The sequence below is a fragment of the Bactrocera dorsalis genome, chromosome 4 (genome assembly GCF_023373825.1).
Source record: "Bactrocera dorsalis isolate Fly_Bdor chromosome 4, ASM2337382v1, whole genome shotgun sequence".
Taxonomy (NCBI): Eukaryota; Metazoa; Arthropoda; class Insecta; order Diptera; family Tephritidae; genus Bactrocera; species Bactrocera dorsalis.
In genome coordinates this window covers 66254901-66277614 of record NC_064306.1, presented here as the reverse complement: position 1 = coordinate 66277614, position 22714 = coordinate 66254901, and the positions used below count along the sequence as shown (strand labels likewise).

General features: G+C 34.9%; 1 protein-coding gene across 2 annotated transcripts in view; it reads right to left on the bottom strand.

The window, feature by feature from the left end:
- The window catches only part of LOC105223681 (inactive dipeptidyl peptidase 10), a 253046-nt gene that overhangs the window by 195704 nt on the left and 34628 nt on the right, over positions 1-22714 (bottom strand). The window contains exon 1 of one of the 2 annotated variants that reach the window (XM_049454176.1): positions 2482-2867. The exons of the other annotated variant lie outside the window; for it this stretch is intronic. Within the exon in view, the coding sequence (XP_049310133.1) occupies positions 2482-2592 (111 nt within the window). The 5' untranslated portion in view covers positions 2593-2867. Of the gene's footprint in view, positions 1-2481; positions 2868-22714 lie in introns of those variants that run through there. 2 annotated transcript variants of the gene reach the window in all.

Sequence of the window (22714 nt, the reverse complement as noted above, 5' to 3'; positions counted from 1 at the left end):
TAACGTTGCGTCCAACAGCATCTTTGAAAAAATACGGTCCAATGATTCCACCAGCGTACAAACCACACCAAACAGTGCATTTTTCGGGATGCATGGGCAGTTCTTGAACGGCTTCTGGTTGCTCTTCACCCCAAATGCGGCAATTTTGCTTATTTACGTAGCCATTCAACCAGAAATGAGCCTCATCGCTGAACAAAATTTGTCGATAAAAAATTTTCGAACCGAACACTGATTTTGGTAATAAAATTCAATGATTTGCAAGCGTTGCTCGTTAGTAAGTCTATTCATGATGAAATGTCAAAGCATACTGAGCATCTTTCTCTTTGACACCATGTCTGAAATCCCACGTGATCTGTCAAATACTAATGCATGAAAATCCTAACCTCAAAAAAAAATCAACCGTTATATGCCAAGTAGTCCCTCAGTATTCGAGGTATCGTTCTGTAATTTTGCACATATTCTTTTATCTCCAAGAAGCTGCTCATTTGATGAAACTATCGTTTTAGGACCACTACAGCATATAGCTGCCATACAAACTGAGAGATCGGAATAAAGTGCCTGCTTAAAAAACTTTTTCGCTTGACGAGATATCTGCATGAAATTTTGCATGAAGTATTAACCAAAAGAATGCCACATTCTCTGAAGATATTATTAAGATCGGACTACTACATCATACAGCTGCCATACAAACTGAAGGAAGATAATTAAGTGCTTGTATAGAAATATTTTTCATTTGATGAGATATCTGGGTGAAAATTGGCATGCATAATTAACTATAGCAAATACGCAATCTGCAAAAAAATCTTTTCGATCAGACTACTATAGCGCATAGCTGCCATACAAACTGAACGACCGCAATGAAGTTCTTGTGAGGAAACTTTTATATAGATGAAGAGTATTAAGTATTTGGTGAGTAGCTTAAAGTTTTTTCTTGTTTCTTTTTTCAAATAATTTGTTCAGCGTCTCCATAATGGTCAAATATCTCTTTTCATTTACTACTTTGTCACATAATAGCCTTGAAAGTACTAGCATTAATAAAAAGAACGACCTGAAGAAGAATAAATCTTTAATATAAAAAGACAAAATTTGAATATGAAATTTACTGAATTATAACATTAATTTTTAAAAATAAATAGATAAGCATAAGTTTTCAACAATTTTGCTACAAAACTTTTGGTTTAGATCATATTACTAAAAAAATATATTTCGTTAACAAAGCACCTTATCATTATTATATCCTTGCTGTATTCTAAAGAAATGGTTATGCGTATTTGATTGCTAGAATTTGTAATATGAAGCTTTTAGTTATTTCGTTAATTCAAAATAAATATCAAATTTTTACTCATTCGAAGAGAGCACTGCTGATTAGGCGGAAATTTGTTGCTCATACGCACTGGAGTTCAGTAGTAGTAGTGGCAGTGTGGATGCCGTGCCAGCAAAATACATATATCTCCGAAAATGTTTGGAATTTCGAAAATTTATTTTGTAGATATATGTATATAGTGTATATATCGATGCTCAGTGCATTTCTATGCAATTTTTAGGTAGAAAACAAATTTGGAATTGAAAGCTGCAAGTTGTAATGAATGATAGAGAGGGATTGTATATCATATTTTTTAACTTAAAATTAAATTTTTAACCATATTTGATTGAAAAACAAAATCGTTGGATCTTTCTTTAGCAATCGTGTCTTAAGTTTAAATTATTATTTGTAATTTTGGAACTATCTTGAACAATAGAATTAACTACTCCCCTGTATCTAACTTTTTTATAATAAAATTTTTGTGCATATGAAGAAATCAGATCAGAATTCAAATAAATGAATACTGAGTAGCAAAAAAACTTTTAGAAATCTCGAACGTACAAAAGCTCGGCGGAATCACGGAAACTCTGAAAATATTTTTATAACAGAAAAAAGTCCATAACCTCTCGCTCTATGGACTGAGCATACGGACAAACAATTCTATGTGGCTCAGTTTTCATCAAGGAACAAATAGCCGCCAGTAAATAGAGATAATTGAAACCAAAAGCGAAATGAAATAAGCAATAAATCCACAAGAATATCGGCGTCAGTTAAGTTGCAAGACTGTGAGTTGAAACATTAGTTTAGTAGAGTTCAAGAATAGTTGTAGTTGTATTGTAGATATTTGGAGATGCAAATCGAGTAAAAAAATATAAGTTTAATATTTAATTTTTTTGTTAGTGAGCACGCTAAAGTCTGTATGCAAATTACTTGAAAAGTGAAATAGAAGACTAGCTGTTATGACAACTACTCGGCAAATGCCGCAAACCATTAGCAAAGTGAAGCAAATGAGGCAATAAACTACTGAGAACTACCAATACATACAAAGTAAATGTGGGCGTGCGCTTAGAAAGCAAGCAACTGTCAAGACACTAACTAATTATGAATTTTAAAAATAGTATAAAATAAAATTTCTATAATTAAAAGAAAAAATATTTACAAAATCGCTTGCTACTCACCCCAATGCGTCCCAGCAGCAGCGCGTCCATTTCGCCGCCATTTTGCGCCACCGGCACCGAGGTGATCACCGACACCGTGGGCTCGTGTGCTACACTCAGATCCACCGACATTTTTTTGCAGTTTTTATTTAATTTTTTTGTCTTAAAAAGTGTGTATAAATTTTATAAAATTTTTTGATATTTTTTAGGGGAGTTTTTGGCTTTCCTTGGGAGCCGGATATGGGTTACTTGGTTGTGGGTGAGTTTTTAGGATTTACTGCTAATAATGTTGAACTTGTTATGGTGAGGCCTTTTGGTTGGTTAAGTTGGTATAAAAATAGCATATTTTTTTGTTTTTTATTATTTAAAAATATTGAAACTTTTTTTTTACTTTTATATTATTGTGGTTTGTGCTGAGGAGGGTTAGTCGCTCACATTTGATTTTTAAATTTTTGTTATAAATATTTTTTTGATATTGTTGCAACAATGTGGTATATATATTTATTTCTTCTTTTATTTTTATATTTTAATATTAAACATTTTTGCTTTATATCATTAGATCATCAGTTAAAAACGTGTGTGCTGGTTTCTCCACTTAAAACACTGGTGACATAATTTAACAATGAAACATGTTGGATATCCAGCAACAGCTATTGTAACTTGTAATTGTTGTTGTTATTTAATGTTGATATATTTGTTGCTTTTTCATTCTTTGCAGTGTTTGTAATTTGCATTGATTTTTTTTATAAATTACTCCAGTATTTGGTATATATTTTCAAAGTTGCATTTTCTGTTACTTTTTTTCTAATAAATTTTATTTGTGAAATCTTCCATAAATTGAAAAAATTATTTAAAATAAAAAATTTGTAAATATAATTTTTTATTTCTTTATAATTTAGTCTCACTTTCAAGTCAAACTTATTAGATATGAGAAACTTCACTTTAATTCTCTATTTCAGTAATTCTTTCAAATGTTTCGTTGAACAAAAATTAATACTGAAGTTCACTTTTTACAAAGCAATGAATTTTTTATGCCACAGTTTTGTCACCTATACCATATATATTTATAAAATTTCTCGTTCTCACTTTAAGCTTAAGTTTTACGTGCAAATGTAAGTGTTTTAAAAATATGGCAACCCCATTTGAATAGTCAATTTATTGGCAATTTTCAAGAAAAATTTAGTATTAAGCATATTTTTATAAAAAAAAAGTCCTAATGTTCCTTTCCCATTTTTTAAACATTTTTTAAATGAAATTTAGAATGGTAGTTAAAACATGTTGCAACCTGTTCCACAAGTTCAGTTTCATATAATAATATATACATTATTGTATACAAATTCGAAACCCCGCAGAATGAAGTCTAATTTGTATATATTAATAAATCTCAGCTAAAACACTTCTTAGCTGTGACCTTTACGTATTGTAGAGTCGTAGACTCAAGCCGCATCTGCGCGCTCTGAATTTCAGCCAAGCGTCATCCAGTGAATACTGATGATTTTGCCAAGGCATGCCCTTACGGTGAACTGCTTTATGAGCAAACTTAGAAGGAAGTAAAAGTGAGAATACAATACTCAAAGCTCAGGAGCTTACTGGCGATATGTATGTATAAAAGGAAAGGAGTTCAAACTCCCGGATTCAAAACTTAATATGGAAAACCACGAAGAGATGAGACGGTTACAGCGATTCGGTAAGCTGTGTCGCCAGTGACCACAATTCAACTGCAACGGAATCAGGTTTCCTCAGTCCTCGGTCCAAGAAAGCGCTGTGCATTTAAAAGTGGAAAAAGAAGAAGAGCTCCTGCGATCTCTCGAGCGACCTACCAAGAATTCAAAACCAGACAACAAGACAGGGCCACGAGAGAAATCAAGCAAGAAGTGCTCAATACAAAAATTCGATACATGGCGGTGCCTATTTGAAGCAAGTCCAACTTAGCAGAGGTAAAATGGATGACTTTCGCTAGCGAACAGCTGAAAAACGCCCAGGCACACGTAACTGAAGTAGCGATTCGGATCCAGCATTTGCGAATCGCATTAAGGAGTATAACATTGAAAAAATCGGCGTTCGATAAATATTAAAACTTAAACACTTCCGAAAAAGGAAAAAATTTAATTATTTTGATGTTATACATGCTCAGAAAAAGACATGCGTCTTTTGTGTAGTTTACAGTAACTTAAAATATTCATCTTAGGCAAAAAATGAAATTAAACCCCTTTTTTCCTTTTTTCGTCAAGATGTTAAACCTGCACGCAGACCTGGCACCTGCGACGGGACTACTACAACGTCAGAGTTCGGACGTTCCGACTAAAGGCTGGTTTTTTAATATTGAGCGTGGTGGAATAAATAAGTAAGTCAGACGACATCCTTTAAACCAGATTAGTGGAAATTATATGAGGCATTGAAAGCACGTTCTTTCAACTCAAAAAAACACCGACAGCAACAGAAAAACTTTGGAGAAAGATGATGAAAAAAATCTAGGCAAAGAAGACATCATGCCGACTTCACTTGTCATACGGGAGATGAGAAAGGTACTCGGCGTTCAAAGATGACCCATTGCTAAAATCGGATAAGGAAGCTGTTAACACTAGAGGTAGTGGAACGCATCAACACTCCATTGTTGTCTGATAAATTTTCAGTTCATAAACTTCCAGTAAATCTCTAATAAAATTTTCATTAGACCATTTGAGTATAGGGTAAAACATTTTTGAACCTCGATATATACTTCTTCCAAGGCTCTTTCAAATATACGACGAAGATCCATCTGAGTTAAAGGTCTTAATATTGAATTTTTAATGTTAATAAGTAGCTTGCCTTTCATATTTTGGGATTTAACAACCGTAGTGTTGCACTCTGGCAACACGCTGGCTACTTTATCGTAAAATTTAATATTTTTGATGTTATGCATGCTCACAATGTTTTGACATACAAGTACGAGCGTCTTTTGTGTAGTTTACAGTGGCTTAAAATATTCATCTTAGGCAAAAAATGAAATTAAATCGCGAAAATTATTTTTTACAGCTTTCGACGTGGACGTGTCGATGAGGTGACAATGCATCGATGAACTTAGTTTAATTTTTGATGATGACGTTCCATTAACAATCAGCGTTTTTCGATCGGGGTGTTAGTCACTCCAAGAGGAATTTCCTGAAAAACGCGCAAAATCAGTTATTTTCTGGAAACTATTTATGCTGCACACAAACCGATATTGCAACGTAGTCAAGCCTACAGTATAGACAGTAGCGAAACCAGCATACATTCAATACTGATATTGTTTGCCAGTTGTCTTTCAAGAAATCAGGAAAACTTATCGCCCAACCATATTCACGATGGCAATACTAGCTCCCTCATATGTAAGTATAGTAGTAAAGTCTCGAACGACTGTTTTTTATTTCCATCCTAAAAAAAATTTATCATTTTTTGACATCTAAAGCGGCGGTTGATGCATTCGGAACGAGTGATTTAAAGATACCTCAGTCAGAGTGGAAAAAGTGCTGCGAAATTTGCTTCAAACGCAAGCAAAAGTGCATGGAACATAAAAGAGCGTATTTTGAAAAAAAGAAAAAGTATTTTCGTTGATTAATATTAGTTTTTGTTGTTTAATCCTGAAATATAAAAGGCAACTCTAGTATGTGAGGTGCAAATAAAAAAATTGTGTTTGTACATACGTTGTTATGTTAACATTTTTTCTTCAATTAAGAAATTTAATTAAAACAAATTTTCTCACAGCACATTCTATAGTTTTCATGGTTTTTGTCCCTTACTTTCATCACACAGTCCATATCGAACTGCCATGGATTTATTTTGCCGAACTTTATGGCAATTATTTTCCGCACACTTTGCCAGCAGACGAAGTAGAAAAGTTAGCAATCACACAAAATTTAGAATAAACGATTTTTTGTAGTCACATTTTACACAACTGTACATATATATGTGTATAAATATATATATTTAAATTTATATTCGAAAATTGCACGCCCGCAGCCATCAACTGTACTTTCGTAGCCAAATAAGGATTTAAAAAAAAAGTTCGAAACAATGAACTTTTTAATTACCATTTCAGCAATTGGCGCTACATGCAACTCGCTCATGTGCCACAAATCTAAAATAATAGGAAAAGCCAGACTAAAAGTGAAAATCCACAAGCGTTTCATTTTGCCATTTGAAACTTTTCATTAGCATTTAAGGATTTGCGCTTGGCGCCCAGCGGGCTTTACCGACTACACACCACCTATGTAATATATGGAGACATATATTCACATGTATGTGTGTGTGTGTGTACAAGTGAGCGCTTATTTTATTTGGCTTATTGCATGCTATTTGCTGTGTACATACTTGTATTTGCTTTTGGTTTTTTTCTTTCATTTAATTTACCTTTCCAACTTTTTCGCACGACTTTCGCCCAGCCACTGCAACATTCGCCAGGGTGCAGCTGTGTGCGTGCTGTGCGCTGCAGCGTTGCAGCTGCTCTTGTTGCTGTGTGTTGCTGCTGTGTTGCAAGGTTACACAAGGTCAAACTTTAATCAAACATGCACAATGACTTCTGCACAAGGTTGCCGGGTTGCAGGGTTGCATTGGCTGCTGTTTCGCTCTGCTTAACATATAGTTGTTGCAGTTACTATTTCTGTTGTTGCAGTTGCTGAGTTATTGCTGTTGTTTTTGCTGTTGCCATGTCACTGCTTATTTGCTTAAGCGTTGGTATTACAAATTTTCCGTTTCCTTTTTTACGCTTTCGCTTATTTGTTTTGCTGCTTATTGCATTTGTGCCGTGAATTGCATGAGTTGCACGCACCTACACTCATGTTCATACATACATACATATATAGATGCATATATTTTTAGAAAAAGTTTTGCATTTACATATTATTCGCCGTGAGCTATGCACAGTTAGTTGCACAAATGCTGGAAATGAGCAGCAGCAGCAGCAGGAAACAGGTTCTCAGGCAGCAACAATTTGCCACAGTACACATATGTTCCCTTTGCTGTGTGCAGCTTTGCAAAATAATGAAGCGAAAAATATGAAAATAACACTTCTTTCACTATTATCGGAAATTGCATATGCGTTACATATTTACATAGTTCAAATTTTCTATTATAATTTTCGTGCTATTGGATATAAGCTTCAACTTGAAGGCGTATATTTTATGCTACAAGTTGGTAGAAAATGTTTGAACACGTTACATCAAATTTAATGTGGAAATTGTTAATACACACAAAATCAGTACCGAAATACTTTTGCAGTCCCGAAATTTCGGGATCCCGAAAATTTTTGATCAGGATTTGTAAACATATTCATAATAAAAAAAATTTTCTCCACCGTTATCAGGAATTGCTTAGCTGCTACACACTTAGTCAACATTTTGCAATTTTTTTCTTTGGGATCTACTCAAATGTATGCAAATTTCTTCTACAAGTCACATTTTTGCTCGAAGTCGGTAAAAAAAAGTTTACAGCACGTTACCAGTCTTAATTATGGAAATGTTGGACACTCACGAATCAGTCACGAAATACTTTCGCTGTCCCGAAATGTCGGGATCCCGAAAATTTGTGATCGGGATTTTTTTTTAAATATTCTTTAATCTTCAAAAACTTCAGCACTTGTAAATTCAATCCCGAAATTTTTATGCAGTCCCGAAATTTCGGGATACATAGTTAACATTTTGAAATTTTGACTCTTTCCGATGAATTAAGTTTTCAATGGAACATTCACATTCGGTGCTACAAGTTGGTAAAACAAATGTTGCAGCGCATTAAATAAAACTTACTTATGGTAATATTCAACAGACAAGAAAACGATCTGAAAATATTTTTTAGTCCCGAAATTTTCGGGATTTGGATAATTTAAATACGGGATTATTTTGAAATGTGCATACATATATATTCTTGAATTTTAGAAAAATAATTTTCTTCAATGCTATTCGAAATTGCACAATTGTATACATACATATAATTTTTCTTCTACGGGATTTAGTACTCTTTATGGTATGATTTGGTAAACTGCGTCATAATTGTGCTGCCAGTAAGAAATAAATATTTAAAAAAGCATCTTGGAAATGTTCAACATACACGAAAAATATTCCGAAAAGCTTTAGCAATCCCGAAATTTCGGGATCCCGAAAATATAAAAACTGTATTAATTTTGAATGTAACATACATTCATGTTAAATGTGGGAAAACCCTAAAAGGGGTTGAAATTTGACTAAGCGCTTGGATCTATTAGCCTTTTATTGCTGCGATGTCATAGCAAAATTCTGCGAAGTTGTCACCTCATTCACCCTCAAAGTGTGAAGTATAATACCGTCTTACAGCTTACTTACACCACCTTCGCGACACCCGCATGACATTCAAAGCACTTAATTAAAATCGCGCATTTACTCACGCACAACTCATGCGGGATTAATTAAATTATTCATAACACTTAAGTGAAATTGCCGACAAACAGCAATTATCCAAATACTTCCCAGCAAATTTTCGGTAAATGCATGTCAACTGAATGCCAAATATTATTTTCTGCTTTGTGTATGCACGATATACATACATATTATATGTTTAATATATGAGCCGCTGTGATTTTAGTTAAAGTGAAATGACATGTTAATTTACTTTGAAATAACTAAACGCTTGACACGCAAAGGCTTCATTGGGCTGACAGCACAGAAAATAGACATTTCGTTTCCGATAGTTTTTAAAAGACAAAAAAGTCAAATAGTTGCTATAATTTGAATTTTTGAATAAAAAAAATTAATGAAAGTTATCAAAGTGAGACTAAATATTAAGACAACTGCAACGACAGCTATTGCTTAAATTAGAAAAGATTTTTTCGACTACCCAATATTTGTTTAAAATTGGGGGCTGCAATCGCTGCGTCAATTTATAGAGTCAGACAAAAATTTTTTAAATTTATATTATCAATGATAAGTGCGTTTTGTTATATTTTATTATAAATTATAAGCAATTAGAGCAATGCTTTATACTATAAGTGTTCAATATCGTCAAAAAAATATCACTCATACGCCATGTATAACGAATTTTTTTCCATAAGGTCAAAATTTGTTTATTTTAGAACTATTTCTATTTCCAAAACCGTCAATAAATACCAAGGTCAATGCTTAGCAGCCATTACCTTCCAATACTTTGCACTAAAAACCAACACACTGCTCTTCAACAGATTGCTTGATTGGTCAACATGTCGTATGAGTTATATTTAAACTTCACTTTCCTCAAACACTTAAATTATTCTCGATACAGCAAACACTTGGCACAGCAAACCAGCACAACATGCAGCTGAACGAGCGCAAATACAGCAAGCATAAGTGGAGCAAATTGTAATAAACGTTCAACATAATTGGGCGAGCATGCCACAAGAGCACGAATACCAATACAAATACTAGAAATGTAACTATTCAATTCATACATACATACATACATACATATACATAAGTATAGCACACGTGCGTACTCGGTATGCGGAGAATTCTCGTGTTTAAAGAGCTTGCACTCGATAAAGCGCACGGAGTATTATTTTATGGGGCATGACAGTGCTGCCTTCGTTTCTCCATATAGATTTGTTTGTGGTTGTGTAGACTTTGGTTCAAGTAATGCAGTAATAATGCTGATTGGCAACATGCTACCAGCCGCAGCTATGCGCTTTAGAGCCACTCAAGGGTCCACCACGCGCTTCCACTTGGAAATGTGCTGAGGTGTTTTCTGTATGTGTACCTGTACATACGTTATAATGTCTCTGCTAGTTGGAGCTCAATAATCCGATTTCGTGTTTGCAGTTCCAAAAAGAGAAGCAGTATTTACAAGAGTACGAAGAATTTCCAGCAAGCACACGTATTGCAAAGTACTTCGTTCATGCCAGCTTTTGCGCTGTCGCAATGTCCTTTTACCCAAAAGTAGATCGTAAGAGGTCTAGTGAGCTCCCCACTTTGGGTAAATTTAGCCTTTCCTTGAATATAAGGATTCTAACTGCTCATTGCTCTATCAGTGTTTTCGCGTTGAGGTCAAGAAACTTAATGGATGCCAATTGTATAAGCTATTTGGAGAAGGATAAAGGAGGAAAGTCTCAATACTTCCTTCTTACTTTGCTCCCATAGCGTGATTATTAAAAACCCGAATGCTCGGACTTTCAGATATCCCGCTGAGCTTGAAAAAAGTATTAAAACGCCTAAGTCGATTAGCCTTAAAACGCTTAGTCGCTGAATATATATAAATTATTATTACTAGGAGGTATGTTTTCTAGCTTCTTTAAAACTCTAAGGACTCTATATAGTAGTTCAAGTCCAATTCCTTTTTTGAGGATCAGCCATTGAACATAAATTAACCAATTTTATGTTATCTCATATTTATATACCCTTGTATGAAAAGTATTGGAACTGGTATAAAACTGGTATAAACAACACATATTGGTATAAAGAAAAAAATTTAAAATTTAAGAAAATTAGATGAAACAGCAGAAATTTCTAATACTTTAAGCGCTATCTTATCAATTGAGAAACAGCCGCAGAGAGAGCAAACCGAATAGACAACTGGTATAACTCAAATATAATTGGTATAATGAAGTTGAAACATAAATAACATAGTAATAACTAGTATCTTTCGATTTGCAGATTAATAGAAAACTGGTATAAAACAAACACACTGGTATAAAGAAATAACGATGAAATAACAAAAGCTGTAAAAAGATATTTTTTTAATTCGGCAATGTCTAAGAGAAAAACAAACCAAACAAGTAACTGGTATAAATAAAAAAACTGGTATAAAAAATTTTATACAAAGTGAAGATTTGGTAAAACATTATAATGCAAGTTGTCTTCTATTTGCAGAAATTTACTGAAATCTGGTATAAAGCTCTAATAATACTAGTAGTATCAGGAAAAGGATTTAGAATAAGTAACGGTTGAACGAATTTAATGGGAGCTACCTTTTATTTTACGATATAGAAACAATAATTGCTAAATTATTGTGTTGAGAATTGTCTCCGATATGGAGAAGTTAAACGGAAAAACAACTGGTATAAAAAACACAGACTGATATAAACAAATAAAAGTTAAGTAATTCAAGCTGCAATCAGATATGTTTTCATTTCTTCAAAGTTTTGTAGAGAAATCAATGCAATAGCAACTGGTATAAATTAAAAAATGGTATAATCACTTAGATGTAGAATAAGGAACTGACGAAGAATAATAATGAAAATTAAATTAACCAAAAAAACAACTTGTATAAATCACAAAGTGGTATAATACACGATTATATGAATTTAATAAGACCTAACTTTGATTATACAATTTTTAGAGAGATGCGATAAGAACAAGCAATAACTCAAATAGGCACTTGTAAGCAAGAAGAGAAGGGTTATAATAAGTCCATTCACTCCGTAAGGCATTTTTTCCTTACTCACGTTATTTTCTATTGCTTGCTAAGAGATCAAAACCCTATAAAGTAAAGTGAGTAAAGAAGTAAATGAGCGAAATAGCATATGGTAAGTATTTACTATTTCATAAAAAGATCAATCGTAAGTATAATAAGAGAGGATTCAAAAATATACTTTGTACACAAAGTGCTTTTTACAAGCGCTCTATCGGAAAATGTGCAAATAAATGGCTTTACTATAATATTTAGTATACAGGTACGAGTATATATACTGCATCCCATCTGGTACCAATATAAAATTCATTTATTTCATAGTTTGCTTCGCTTCCTTTCTAAGACATTTATGTCTCTACTACATCAATACTCATTGCCCTTTCAAACAATCTCTTACAATACTTTCCACCACCCCCAACTCACCCTTGTTTCACAACACAAAACATTTAAGGAGCAGCTTACCGCAGAGCCGAAGCTTAGACTGCTTGTTTCCATTGTTGTCTACAACATTGCAACACACCAACACATTTGCAACACAATGCTGCGCTGAATGTGCACTTTTGTTTGCTTTTTGTTGTGGCAAATATGGCGAAATGTCTTACACACCGACACACGCCTACACACACTTACATTTACACCGGTGCATGAGCACTTATAATCGCAAGTCCATCTCGGTGAGTGGCAAGTGCCAAATGGATTCTGCAATACTTATGCGCCCACAAAACGTCGATAGAAGTTCAAAGCAGCTTGAAATTGCAACATATTGTTGGAAAAGTATTTATTTATATTTTTCTTTATTTATTGCATTCTATTGTAGGAAGTAAGCAATATGCATTATGAAATGGGTTTGTTGAAGGTCGATTTCGAGATGGTGGTTATATGAGTGGAAAATGGTAACTCAATTGCTTTCAGAAAAAAAACTAATAAATTATGGAAAATAAGTGAAAATTAAAAAACCTGTAAAATTAAAAAAAATATATATAATTTAAGAAGAAAATTTAATTAACAAATACTTTTTTTTGAAACATGCAATCGAACTAAAAATTGCTTTTAAAATATTTCATCCATAAATAAAGAGAAAAATTGAAAAAAAATTCAACCAGGAATATGAAAACAAAAACTTTGAGTAAAAGCACAAAAAAAAATGTTTTGAAATCAAAAATAATTATTGAAATAAAAATAATTTCAGCAATTTATCGATTTTTTTTTAACACAGAATTTCATTGTCATCAAAAATGTTACTCATACGCCATGCAGCACAAATCTCTTACTGTAATGTACGAAATAACTTCACTTTAGAAGAATCCATACTTGGTATACCTGCAGTAAATATAAAGTTGGTTGTTTAATATCCCTTGCTATATCGTTCTTTGCCCTCATTATTATCACACGGCTCTTCCAAAAATTGCTTGAGTGGTCAACACGTCGTATGAGTTATATTTAAACTTAACTTCCCTCAAACACTTAAATTATTCTCAATGCAGCAAACACTTGGCGCAGCAAAAAAGTACAACGCAGCTGAAAAAGTGCGAGTGCACAGAAAATTTTTCAATGTATAGTATACTTAAGGCTATACATGTGTTTCGACGGCCGAAAAGATCCTATTTCCACCATTTTTTTAATGCATTTTTTTTTATTTATTTATAATTTGTTGCATCTGGTAAGCATGTAAAGAGCAAGATCTGAATAATATTTTGAGAAATTTTCATAAAATTATTTTGGAAATTCAGCAGTTGCCAGCTGGCTTCCGCAGGCACCACCCAAAAACGTCTCCTTGCGGTGGTCAGCATAACAGATGAAGGATTAAGCTAAAATCCGAAAAAGAAATTTGCTACAAATTGTATTAAAAAGTGGTAGTTATCGAAAAAAAATCATTATATCAATCATGAGGTTACATTTTTAATAATATATTATAAAATATGTGACAAACGTCAATAAGATCGCATCACTTATTTCTGAGAAATCGTGAGCATCGACTTTGAAAACGATGTTTCGTGAAAAATATGGCCATTTTTATAAATGAAAAAGCAATTTTTTGAAATTTCAAAACCCACGTAACCGCTTAGAATATGTATAAATACACCTTTGAAAAAATTCATATTATATTTTTTTATTTTAAATTCCCAATAGGGTGCACCGCTGAAACTGTTTCTACTTTCATTGCGAGCATGTTTCGGTTATTTTTGTTATATTCAGAAAATATTGACCGAAAGGCCCGATTTACATATGTATAAAATCACAAAAAAGTTATATTGGCATAGCTAAAAAACGCTTTGCATGACAATACAGATCTAATAGAACAAATAGTGAGACTAAAAACTCGTTTCGCTGAAACATAAGAATTTTGTTTTCGAAATTTCTTATTATACACTTTTATTTAACATCAAATGTTGCTTTAGCCTCAAAGTAAGTACACTTTCAGCCTAAAACGCAAAGCCACAGCTTTTGCTTATCTCGCTGTCACTAATACATTACAGCTTTGCACATTGCTTGAAATTTGACACAAATTGTCAGCTTCGGAGAAAATTACATGCTGTCAACCACATATAAATTTAATTCACTTCCATTACAGCTGCATCAGCAGATTTATTTTGATTACACATAGAAAATTGTCTAAGGCAAAGGCAAAAGCAAAGGCAAAGCGAAAAGAAGCCAAGCGATGATGTGTAGCAAAGGTGGTGTGGAAGGTAAGTGGTTTGCAAGCATATAGAATTACAAGCAGTGTCTCTGTAAGTATATGTGTGTGGCTGCGTGTATGTGTCTCTGTATGTATGTATTTGTTATATATGCCATATTAATGGGCTGGATTGGTTGGCAAATGTAATTATTTGTACGAATTTATGCAATTACTATTGACAGGTATATTTAATTTGAGGGAATTTTTTTGTAATAAAACCAAGAAAATTGTTGTTGTCGAATTTCATTAGGAAATTGTGCTAATTGAAGTGCTTGAAATTCAAAGATTAGTTTAATTCGCTAATAATTAAGGCATAGTTACCCTTAAAATGTAATATGGTATATGAAGAAAGTAGCCGTTGCAGGGCGTATGAGTAACATTTTATGCAGAAATAGTACTAATTGAAGTGTTTTAAATTAAAATTTCACTTAAATTTATGCCCAAATTAAACATAGTTAGCTTTAAAACGCAGTATTTGAAGAGCTTAGCGGTTGAAAGTACACGGCGTATGAGTAACATTTTAGTTGCAGAATTTTACTTAGCTTAAGGTAAGTGCCAAAAAGTTAAAAAATGTAGAAGTTATGCAAAAAAATACTAAATTCACTGCTTAAAATATTATCAAAGAATAAACCAAAAATTCTGGTCCAAATTATTTTCCATAATCTTTCTTCATTAGCGTCTGTTTATAAAATACCAACTTTTTAATAATAAACCCAAGTAATGTGCCGGTCGCAGCATTTATTTACTGTCTTTCGCAGCATGAACCGCTTTAAAGAGACCAAAAAAGCCCAAAAAAAAATCCAAAAATTCTGAACAAATTCATTTAATTGTCACTCATACGCCCTGTGCACCCTTTTGGCACACAAACACGGCTTCATTTTAAATAATTCACTTGTTAGACCTTACTGCAGCCGCAATTACCACAAGCGCAAATCTGTATATATGCATAATGCCATCAATTTACAATTTTTGGCAGCCACAAAACAACAAAAACAACAACAAGCGCCCAAGCAATACACATAGTCTGCAATTTACGCTGCGCAAATATTTGCATGCAAATAACGAAATTTGAAATTGCTTTGATGTTTTGCCGCCAAATTGTTGAAATATGCCGGCGAAGCCTTTGGCACCCGCTGGTTTCGCAAGCCGACCGCTCGCTATACATGCACGCTGCGATTTTCAGCAATTTTCCATTCGAATTTTCGGCCCCTTTTGCTTTAGGGTTTAATAGTGTGGCACACTTTTTTTACTAAAACAATTCTCCATTATTCAGCGCGCTGGAAAAACCGAATCTAAAATGTTTTCTAAATTTTTTAGCGCAATTTCGCCCCACACACACACAGTGTGAGGGTGCACATGGCGTATACGTAACGTGAATTTTTAATAAAATTGGCATTTCGACACATTGTTGTCAAGAAAGGTCAGTTTGCGTGCAACATATTTGCTAGCCAAGGTTGTTGCTGTTAGTGTAAATGTGCAGGTATTTGTTACTCACTATGTGAGTGTGTGTGTGTGAGTTTGGCGTTGCAAGCAAATGAATACGCAACCACTTTATTGTTAGCATGACAATTTCATTTCGTTGACGAATGGCTTTTAGCACACACACACAGTGTGCTACAAGTCTGATGCATATCAACGGCAATGGAACTAGTTAAGTTTATGTGCGCTATCTCGTCCTCAAACGCACACACGCACGCACCCGCGCGCACACATTTACATTTTAACGACCGTGAATGCGTGCATTAAAGGACATTGAAGGCTTGTAAACATTCAAGAGACAGCAAGTTGACAATGCGCTGCTTGCCCGGCTGCCTGTAGCCGCTTGTCGCCGCGTACTTTGTGTTAAGTCCATTGTTTTGGCAATTCAACCGAAATGAAATGCGGCACATCACGCAGTCATTGTGCAGATTTTAGTGCATGCAATCGTGTTTTGTAGCTGCGACGAGTGCCATTGAAGTATGAATGGCTCTGTAACTCTGTCGAGGAATTAGTAATGTGTTTCCTTAAATGTTTGTAGTTTAAGTTTATTTAAGGAAAGTGTTGTGAATGATGTTAAGTAATTTCAGAGTTAAGGAAATAATTTTATTAATGTTATGAGTATCGTTATAGAAACATGAATTAGAATGTCGGCAAAAGTAGTTAAAGTGAGAATGTTGCGGAGATTACACATGCCCAAGTGATATTCTACATGCTATCCTAGGAGTTACCTTCACTTGCAAGTCATGTTTTTGACGAATTTGGTTTGAAAAGGCATTTTATGTAATAAAAAAGTATAATGAATTATATTTACGGAATTTAAACTACTTTAATATTCGCCGATTCATTTTCGAATATTTTGTATTCCTCAAGGAAGACCTCCGAAAAAAGATGGCTGATGATGAGGAACGTATTTTTGCCTAAAATTGTCTAAAAAAAAACAATATCATTTTATAAAGGAACAAAAAATAAACAATGTTATTACTATCAAAGTAATATTGATTCAAAGCCTATTTAAAAAATTTTTCTTTTTGACAAAATTGCAAAATTCCCCACCCTCCCCAGAGTCTTGTTTGTAAAAAAATTATACCACAAAGTGACTTCGATTATTATCTGACAAATGGCTGGAACACATTCTCATTCGAAATATGCAAAAGACCCGAATTACGAGTGGATATAGCCCCTTAAAGGAGACTGTAGAAAAAACAGTGCGTTTAAAATAATCTCAATCATTTGCAGGATCGAAGCCAGATTAGGGAATTATTGACCCGAAGCAACCCATTTTTAACAACATGGCTATTATTATTATTAGGAAGGGATTCTCTTTCAATTTATATAACATATCTCACCGAAAAAAGTTTGAAATTGGAACTTTAATCTACATATTAGATCTGTGGGGATTTTAATATTTTGTGCGTAATGTGGTAGACCTCAGAGGTGCTATTCGTACAAGCTTTTAATAACGACCTGCCAAAAGTAGTCGTAACTGCTCTAGAAGGTCTTGGGGTAGAATCAAACCTCAAACACTTAATTTTCAGTCCTCTGTGCGACAAAGTGATTGAAACGGCACGAAGTGATTGGGAAAACTCACGTGCTCGACGAAACGTGAGTAGAGGAACCCCACAAGGTGAAGTTCTGTCTCATTTTCTATGAATCCTGGCGTTAACGACCAGTTTAGGGTACTTAAAAATCGTGGCTGAAGGATGACTTCCAGACGATGTAGGGCTTATTGTCAAAGGAACGAAGGGTGATTTCAGCCAATTGGCCAGTAGTAAATGATCTCGCCATCAACTAATTAAAACCAAGGTGTTTTATGTAGAGAAAGGCTATAGAAAAGACACCACTTGCGAAGAAACTCAAGAGATTCATATCGGATCAGTTGGACCATGGAGTCGCCAACCGAACTCTGATGGCTGCTTCTCTACCCATATACCGACAAAGGATTGCTGAGTGGGAAGAGCCGTTGAAGGAGAGTGTCAGTGAGCTTCTTTAGGGATGTTTCGAAACTTGGGGGAAGGTTGGTGGCGAAGTTTACTATCAGGAACTCTCTTTCAACACAAGCTTCAGACTCCCTGAACATTACAGCGTCTTCCAGGCCGAGGTTGCAACCATTAAGGTAGCAATAGATTTACTGCTGTGATAAGACTGGTATGGGTGCCAGGCCACAACAGAAAACAGAAAACTTTATGGCTGATAACCTAGCAAGAAAAGTACCCCTAGAACCGCTATCGGTAGAAGGAGAGCGGTTCGGTCCTCTCGTATCTTCTTGAGTTGTACTGCTAGATAGGTTGGTTTCGCGGAAGCTTGGCCAACGCTGGACGCCACCATTGGTACATGTGATGTCGTAAAAGCCTTTGGGCCCAAAATCGGTCTCAAGAGATCTACTGATCTCTTCGCGGTCAGTAAGTTTCCTAGTTTTGGGGCTTTTAAGAGGTGATTGTCCTATTGGCATCCACGCATTAAGGCTGGGAATCCTACCAGAAGTCATCTGCAGAAGCTGTATGAAAGCGGACGAGGTAAAAATATCTCAATACTTCCTTCTTGACTGTCCAGCGGTTGGGAGGTCAACACATAAACACTACTTTCAGACATTCCACTGAGTTGGCGGGAAAGGAATTTAAACACTTTATAAGTTCGATCACAGAAGTTTTTTTTTTTCTATGGCCTCAAAAAGGACAACATATGTATAATAATCAATTATGAGGACTGAGAGGCAGATATTCACTCAGATTTCAACTCGTCTCGTCATCGTATTCATATTTCTATCTAAATTTGACTAGGTTTAGTTGATACAAATCACCGTTAGGTGAACAAAACTATTATACGCTGCAGCAACATCCTGCAAAAGTTTTTTGATTAACCGGATATTTGAGCGCGAAGAACAACATAATAAAAATTAGAATTAAGCGATTCCATAAAAGATAAACTCTGTTGATTCTCCGTCTACATCTTTCGAAAAATATATTAAGGACTATAAACCTTTTGAGTGAATATAAATATTTGCTAGTATTTATTGTTAAAGCACCACCAAATCCAACTAGAATTTAATAATCGCACTTTCAAATCATATTAATGATTTATTTATCAGATTTCGATGCCGGAGTAAACAAGCATTGCTTTCCCACTTAGTATAACAACAACAAGAAAATCAATCTCCCTATTATTTTAAATTATTCAGGCTGCATTTAAATGACTGATTATTTTCAAAATAACAACGTTTTAGTTGAGTTGTCAATCCTTATTAAAGACGGCATTTTCGTTGAAGCTATCAATTACGCATTTGAGCAGATATATCACGGTATACACAAGTACAACAACACACAAACCTACACACACTTTAACATAAATATTTCACTAGAAAAGTACTCTACCCCACCACCTCTATTAGGGTGACTAATTCAATTTCCACGTACACTTCACTCTTCCAGCATTTATTTATTTATAGAGCGTCGCGCACAGCAGCGCCGAGGGAGGCGAAAGTGCGGGTGGAGAGCGGAGGGGCGGCGCACAACACTTCATTACAATTTAATGACTTGATTAAGCTCGTTAAAGCGCTGCGTATTTTATATGCAATTACGACTAGTATCTGCATGCACTTGACATTGCGTCAGACAAACAGACACAACGGATGGAATTGTAAAGCACAAAAGCAGCGACAACAACGATGGCAGGAGATATTGCGCGCCGCTTCACCAACGAGTGTTGCATTTATTTAGCTTAACTTCAAGGCTGACGCAGGGAAATGCAAATTGCGCGTTGTCGCCAAAAAGGTGGTTGCCACATAATGCACCTTTGTTCTTTGTTTGCGCGTCTTCATGCAGCATGTTAAGCGATGGTGTAAGCGCCAGCTCAGCACCAAAACACCAACGCACTGACGTATTAACGGTTTTCGCTAGCTGTTGGCGGCGCAATGACAGCGGGTGGTAGGTGGACAGGTGGCATGTGGGAAGTGTTAGTCGGAAAGTGGTATGTGATAGGAGGCAGGTGTTTGCCGTGTGCGTCAGTGGCAATGACGGCTCTTGCGCTCATCGCTAAGCACTTTGCGAACTTCAACGCATCCACTTGTGTCACCTTTTATGTTGTTCTCCCATTTTGCGTATCCTCCAACGAAATTTACATGCCACGTAGCTGTTAGTAAGGCAGGTACTTGGAAACGCAGTGACAATGCAGCTTACTCTGAGTGCATTATTATGATAAACGAGGTGTATTTGTTGCCTTGGAATACTAACAACTCAACTTTCTATCCTTGCAATATATCGCACAAGCGGGGTTTAGGAGACTAATACGAAAAAGATGAGGAAGTTGAACACCACACAACGCGAGCTTTGTACAATCGCAGGTTGTTTATTGACATTCTTCGATATCCCTGGCATAGATGTTCTCTGATAGCAATATTCTCTCTCAGCTATATAACCTAACAGCTGACATTGAGGAAAACTTGTATGAACTTTATTGATGAAATTTATGTTAGTATCAAATATAAGAAAAACAAGGAATATTAAAGACACCATGGAAATATGGCTGCCTAAAAAACACTTTCAGGTATATCGTTTGAATGTTTGCGTTTGATGTTTGAACAATTTTGACGGCATGTTCATAAACTAATAGCTCATCAGGATCATGTCACGTAGTGTTGCCTGTTTATTGAATTTGTCTAGCATCTAGTTTGCGATCTCTACTCCACGTCATTTTTGCAAAAGACTCAAGTTTGGTGGTACGAGTCCAACAATGAAACGCTTCATACCCAAAACTATAACAAAATGGGTTAAGTCGATCCAGAGAACACCTTGATATCCTCTGCTCTCTCTCCGATGCGAATTTTTTTTTTATCGTCATTAACACACATGGACCGACAACTCCAATTAGGCAACTGTTCCCTGACTTCAAAACCTTCACTGAATGCTTTGTGAGATTCAAATATTAATGTTCTTGATAAAGTAGACTAAGCACACGAGGTTAGATCTCCGAAAGTACAGGCCTTGGCCGTATAAAATTCGGGTCAATTTCGATAACCAAGAAGTGGCTGTTGTGTTAATTGTTTGTAGACTTTAAAGTTTAACTCTTACTTATCCAGAAATGACACTGACATATCAAATATATGCGCATGGCACTAACCACCTCTGTGCATGTCCCGCTAACCCTACACATCAGACAACCCTTTCCCTATGCTAAGACCCCGTCGAAACTGCACGTTTCTTGAGCCTACCGTTGGATGACCTCGATGACAACTTATACGAACTTTACTATCCTAACGAGGATTAGATAACGGTTACAACAACAACATAAAATAGACTCGCCTAAAAACTTCTTCAAAATTTTCAACAATTCAGTAGCCATAACTCAATTGGAAATACGAAATTTCCAGCAAAATTGTTGTTACATGTTTTTTAATGATAACAATCGCAAAACAAATTTTTCGGACCATTAGCAAACAGCTTCCGAATACACACTGATTGACATTAGAAGATTACATTTTACACGAATTAAAAAAAAAAAAGTTTGTACCAGTCTAGGAACTTTTTATTGATAAATTTTTGTAAGCAATCGAACTTGATCAGATAATATACGACTTTAAGGTCATAGTGCCAACAAGTCTACTCATTACATCTGAAACTTAGACCTTTGACAGTCCTCTCTCTACGTCCCGACTTTGCCAAAACAGCTTGTTCCCTGAACTCATCATTTGAAAGCTTCTATATATAACTAATCACACAACTTTATACGGAGTTCTAAAACTCCCACAACAAACCCGTGATCGTCACATATCGACGCGAAAATTCGAGCTTCAAACACTTCTCAGAAGGAGCAATTCGTTGTTGGTTTTGTAGGCTTGTGAGCTTGCGCGGCATTCACTTTTCACAAAGCTATCTTATAGTCAAATATTCATTCAAAATATATCCAATATATGTCTTTGATATCTTTAGAATCTGCGCTCTTTCGAGCAACTTCACTATATGAGCATCCGAAGTTATTTTAGGGACTTTTTGAATGTTTCGGTCGGTAACAGCATCTTTGAGGTAGCAGTCTGGTAACTTATGCCTATTTTCATGACTTTTTTGGAGGGTGGTTTTTATAGGAAAATAAAAATGAATTTTGTTGAATATTTAGAGTGTTTTTATTTACATATTGAAATTATAAAAAAAAAAATTATTTGAAAATATTTAATACTTTATTACTATTATTATTGTCACTCGAAGTTGGAACCTCAAAGAAATGCACGTGGCTGGCCCGGGTGATTTTGGCTCTTGATGTTATTTGAACTCAAATATTCTTGATTATTCTTAATCCATAGACATGTCATTCTGGTCGGAACTACTGAAGTTAAATTTCAAGGGTAAATAACAAAATTACGGACTTCGAAAAAAAGTCCTTTTATTTTAGCAAAGAAAGGGTTGTAAAATAAAAAGTTAGGGGTAAAAAAAAATTCTCGTTAGTACCGACGAGAGCTATAAGTGTGTAGTACAACCTATTAAAATTTGAAAGCAATCGGTTTGTTAGGACCCGGGCCGACCAGAAAAACAATGTTTAGAGAAAAACGCGTTTAAAGTTCAACAACTCCGAGAGAGAGGACTCCGAGGCGCTCTAGGCAACTCGTTATAACTTCCGAAATATTTTGAATTTCTGTCTGAAAGTTTCACAGTATATTCTCAAGATATTGTACTTTCTAATTAAACAAAAAAATGTTTCGATTTTTTGAACCCAAGTTACCAGACTACTACCTTAAGGCGTCACTGCCTC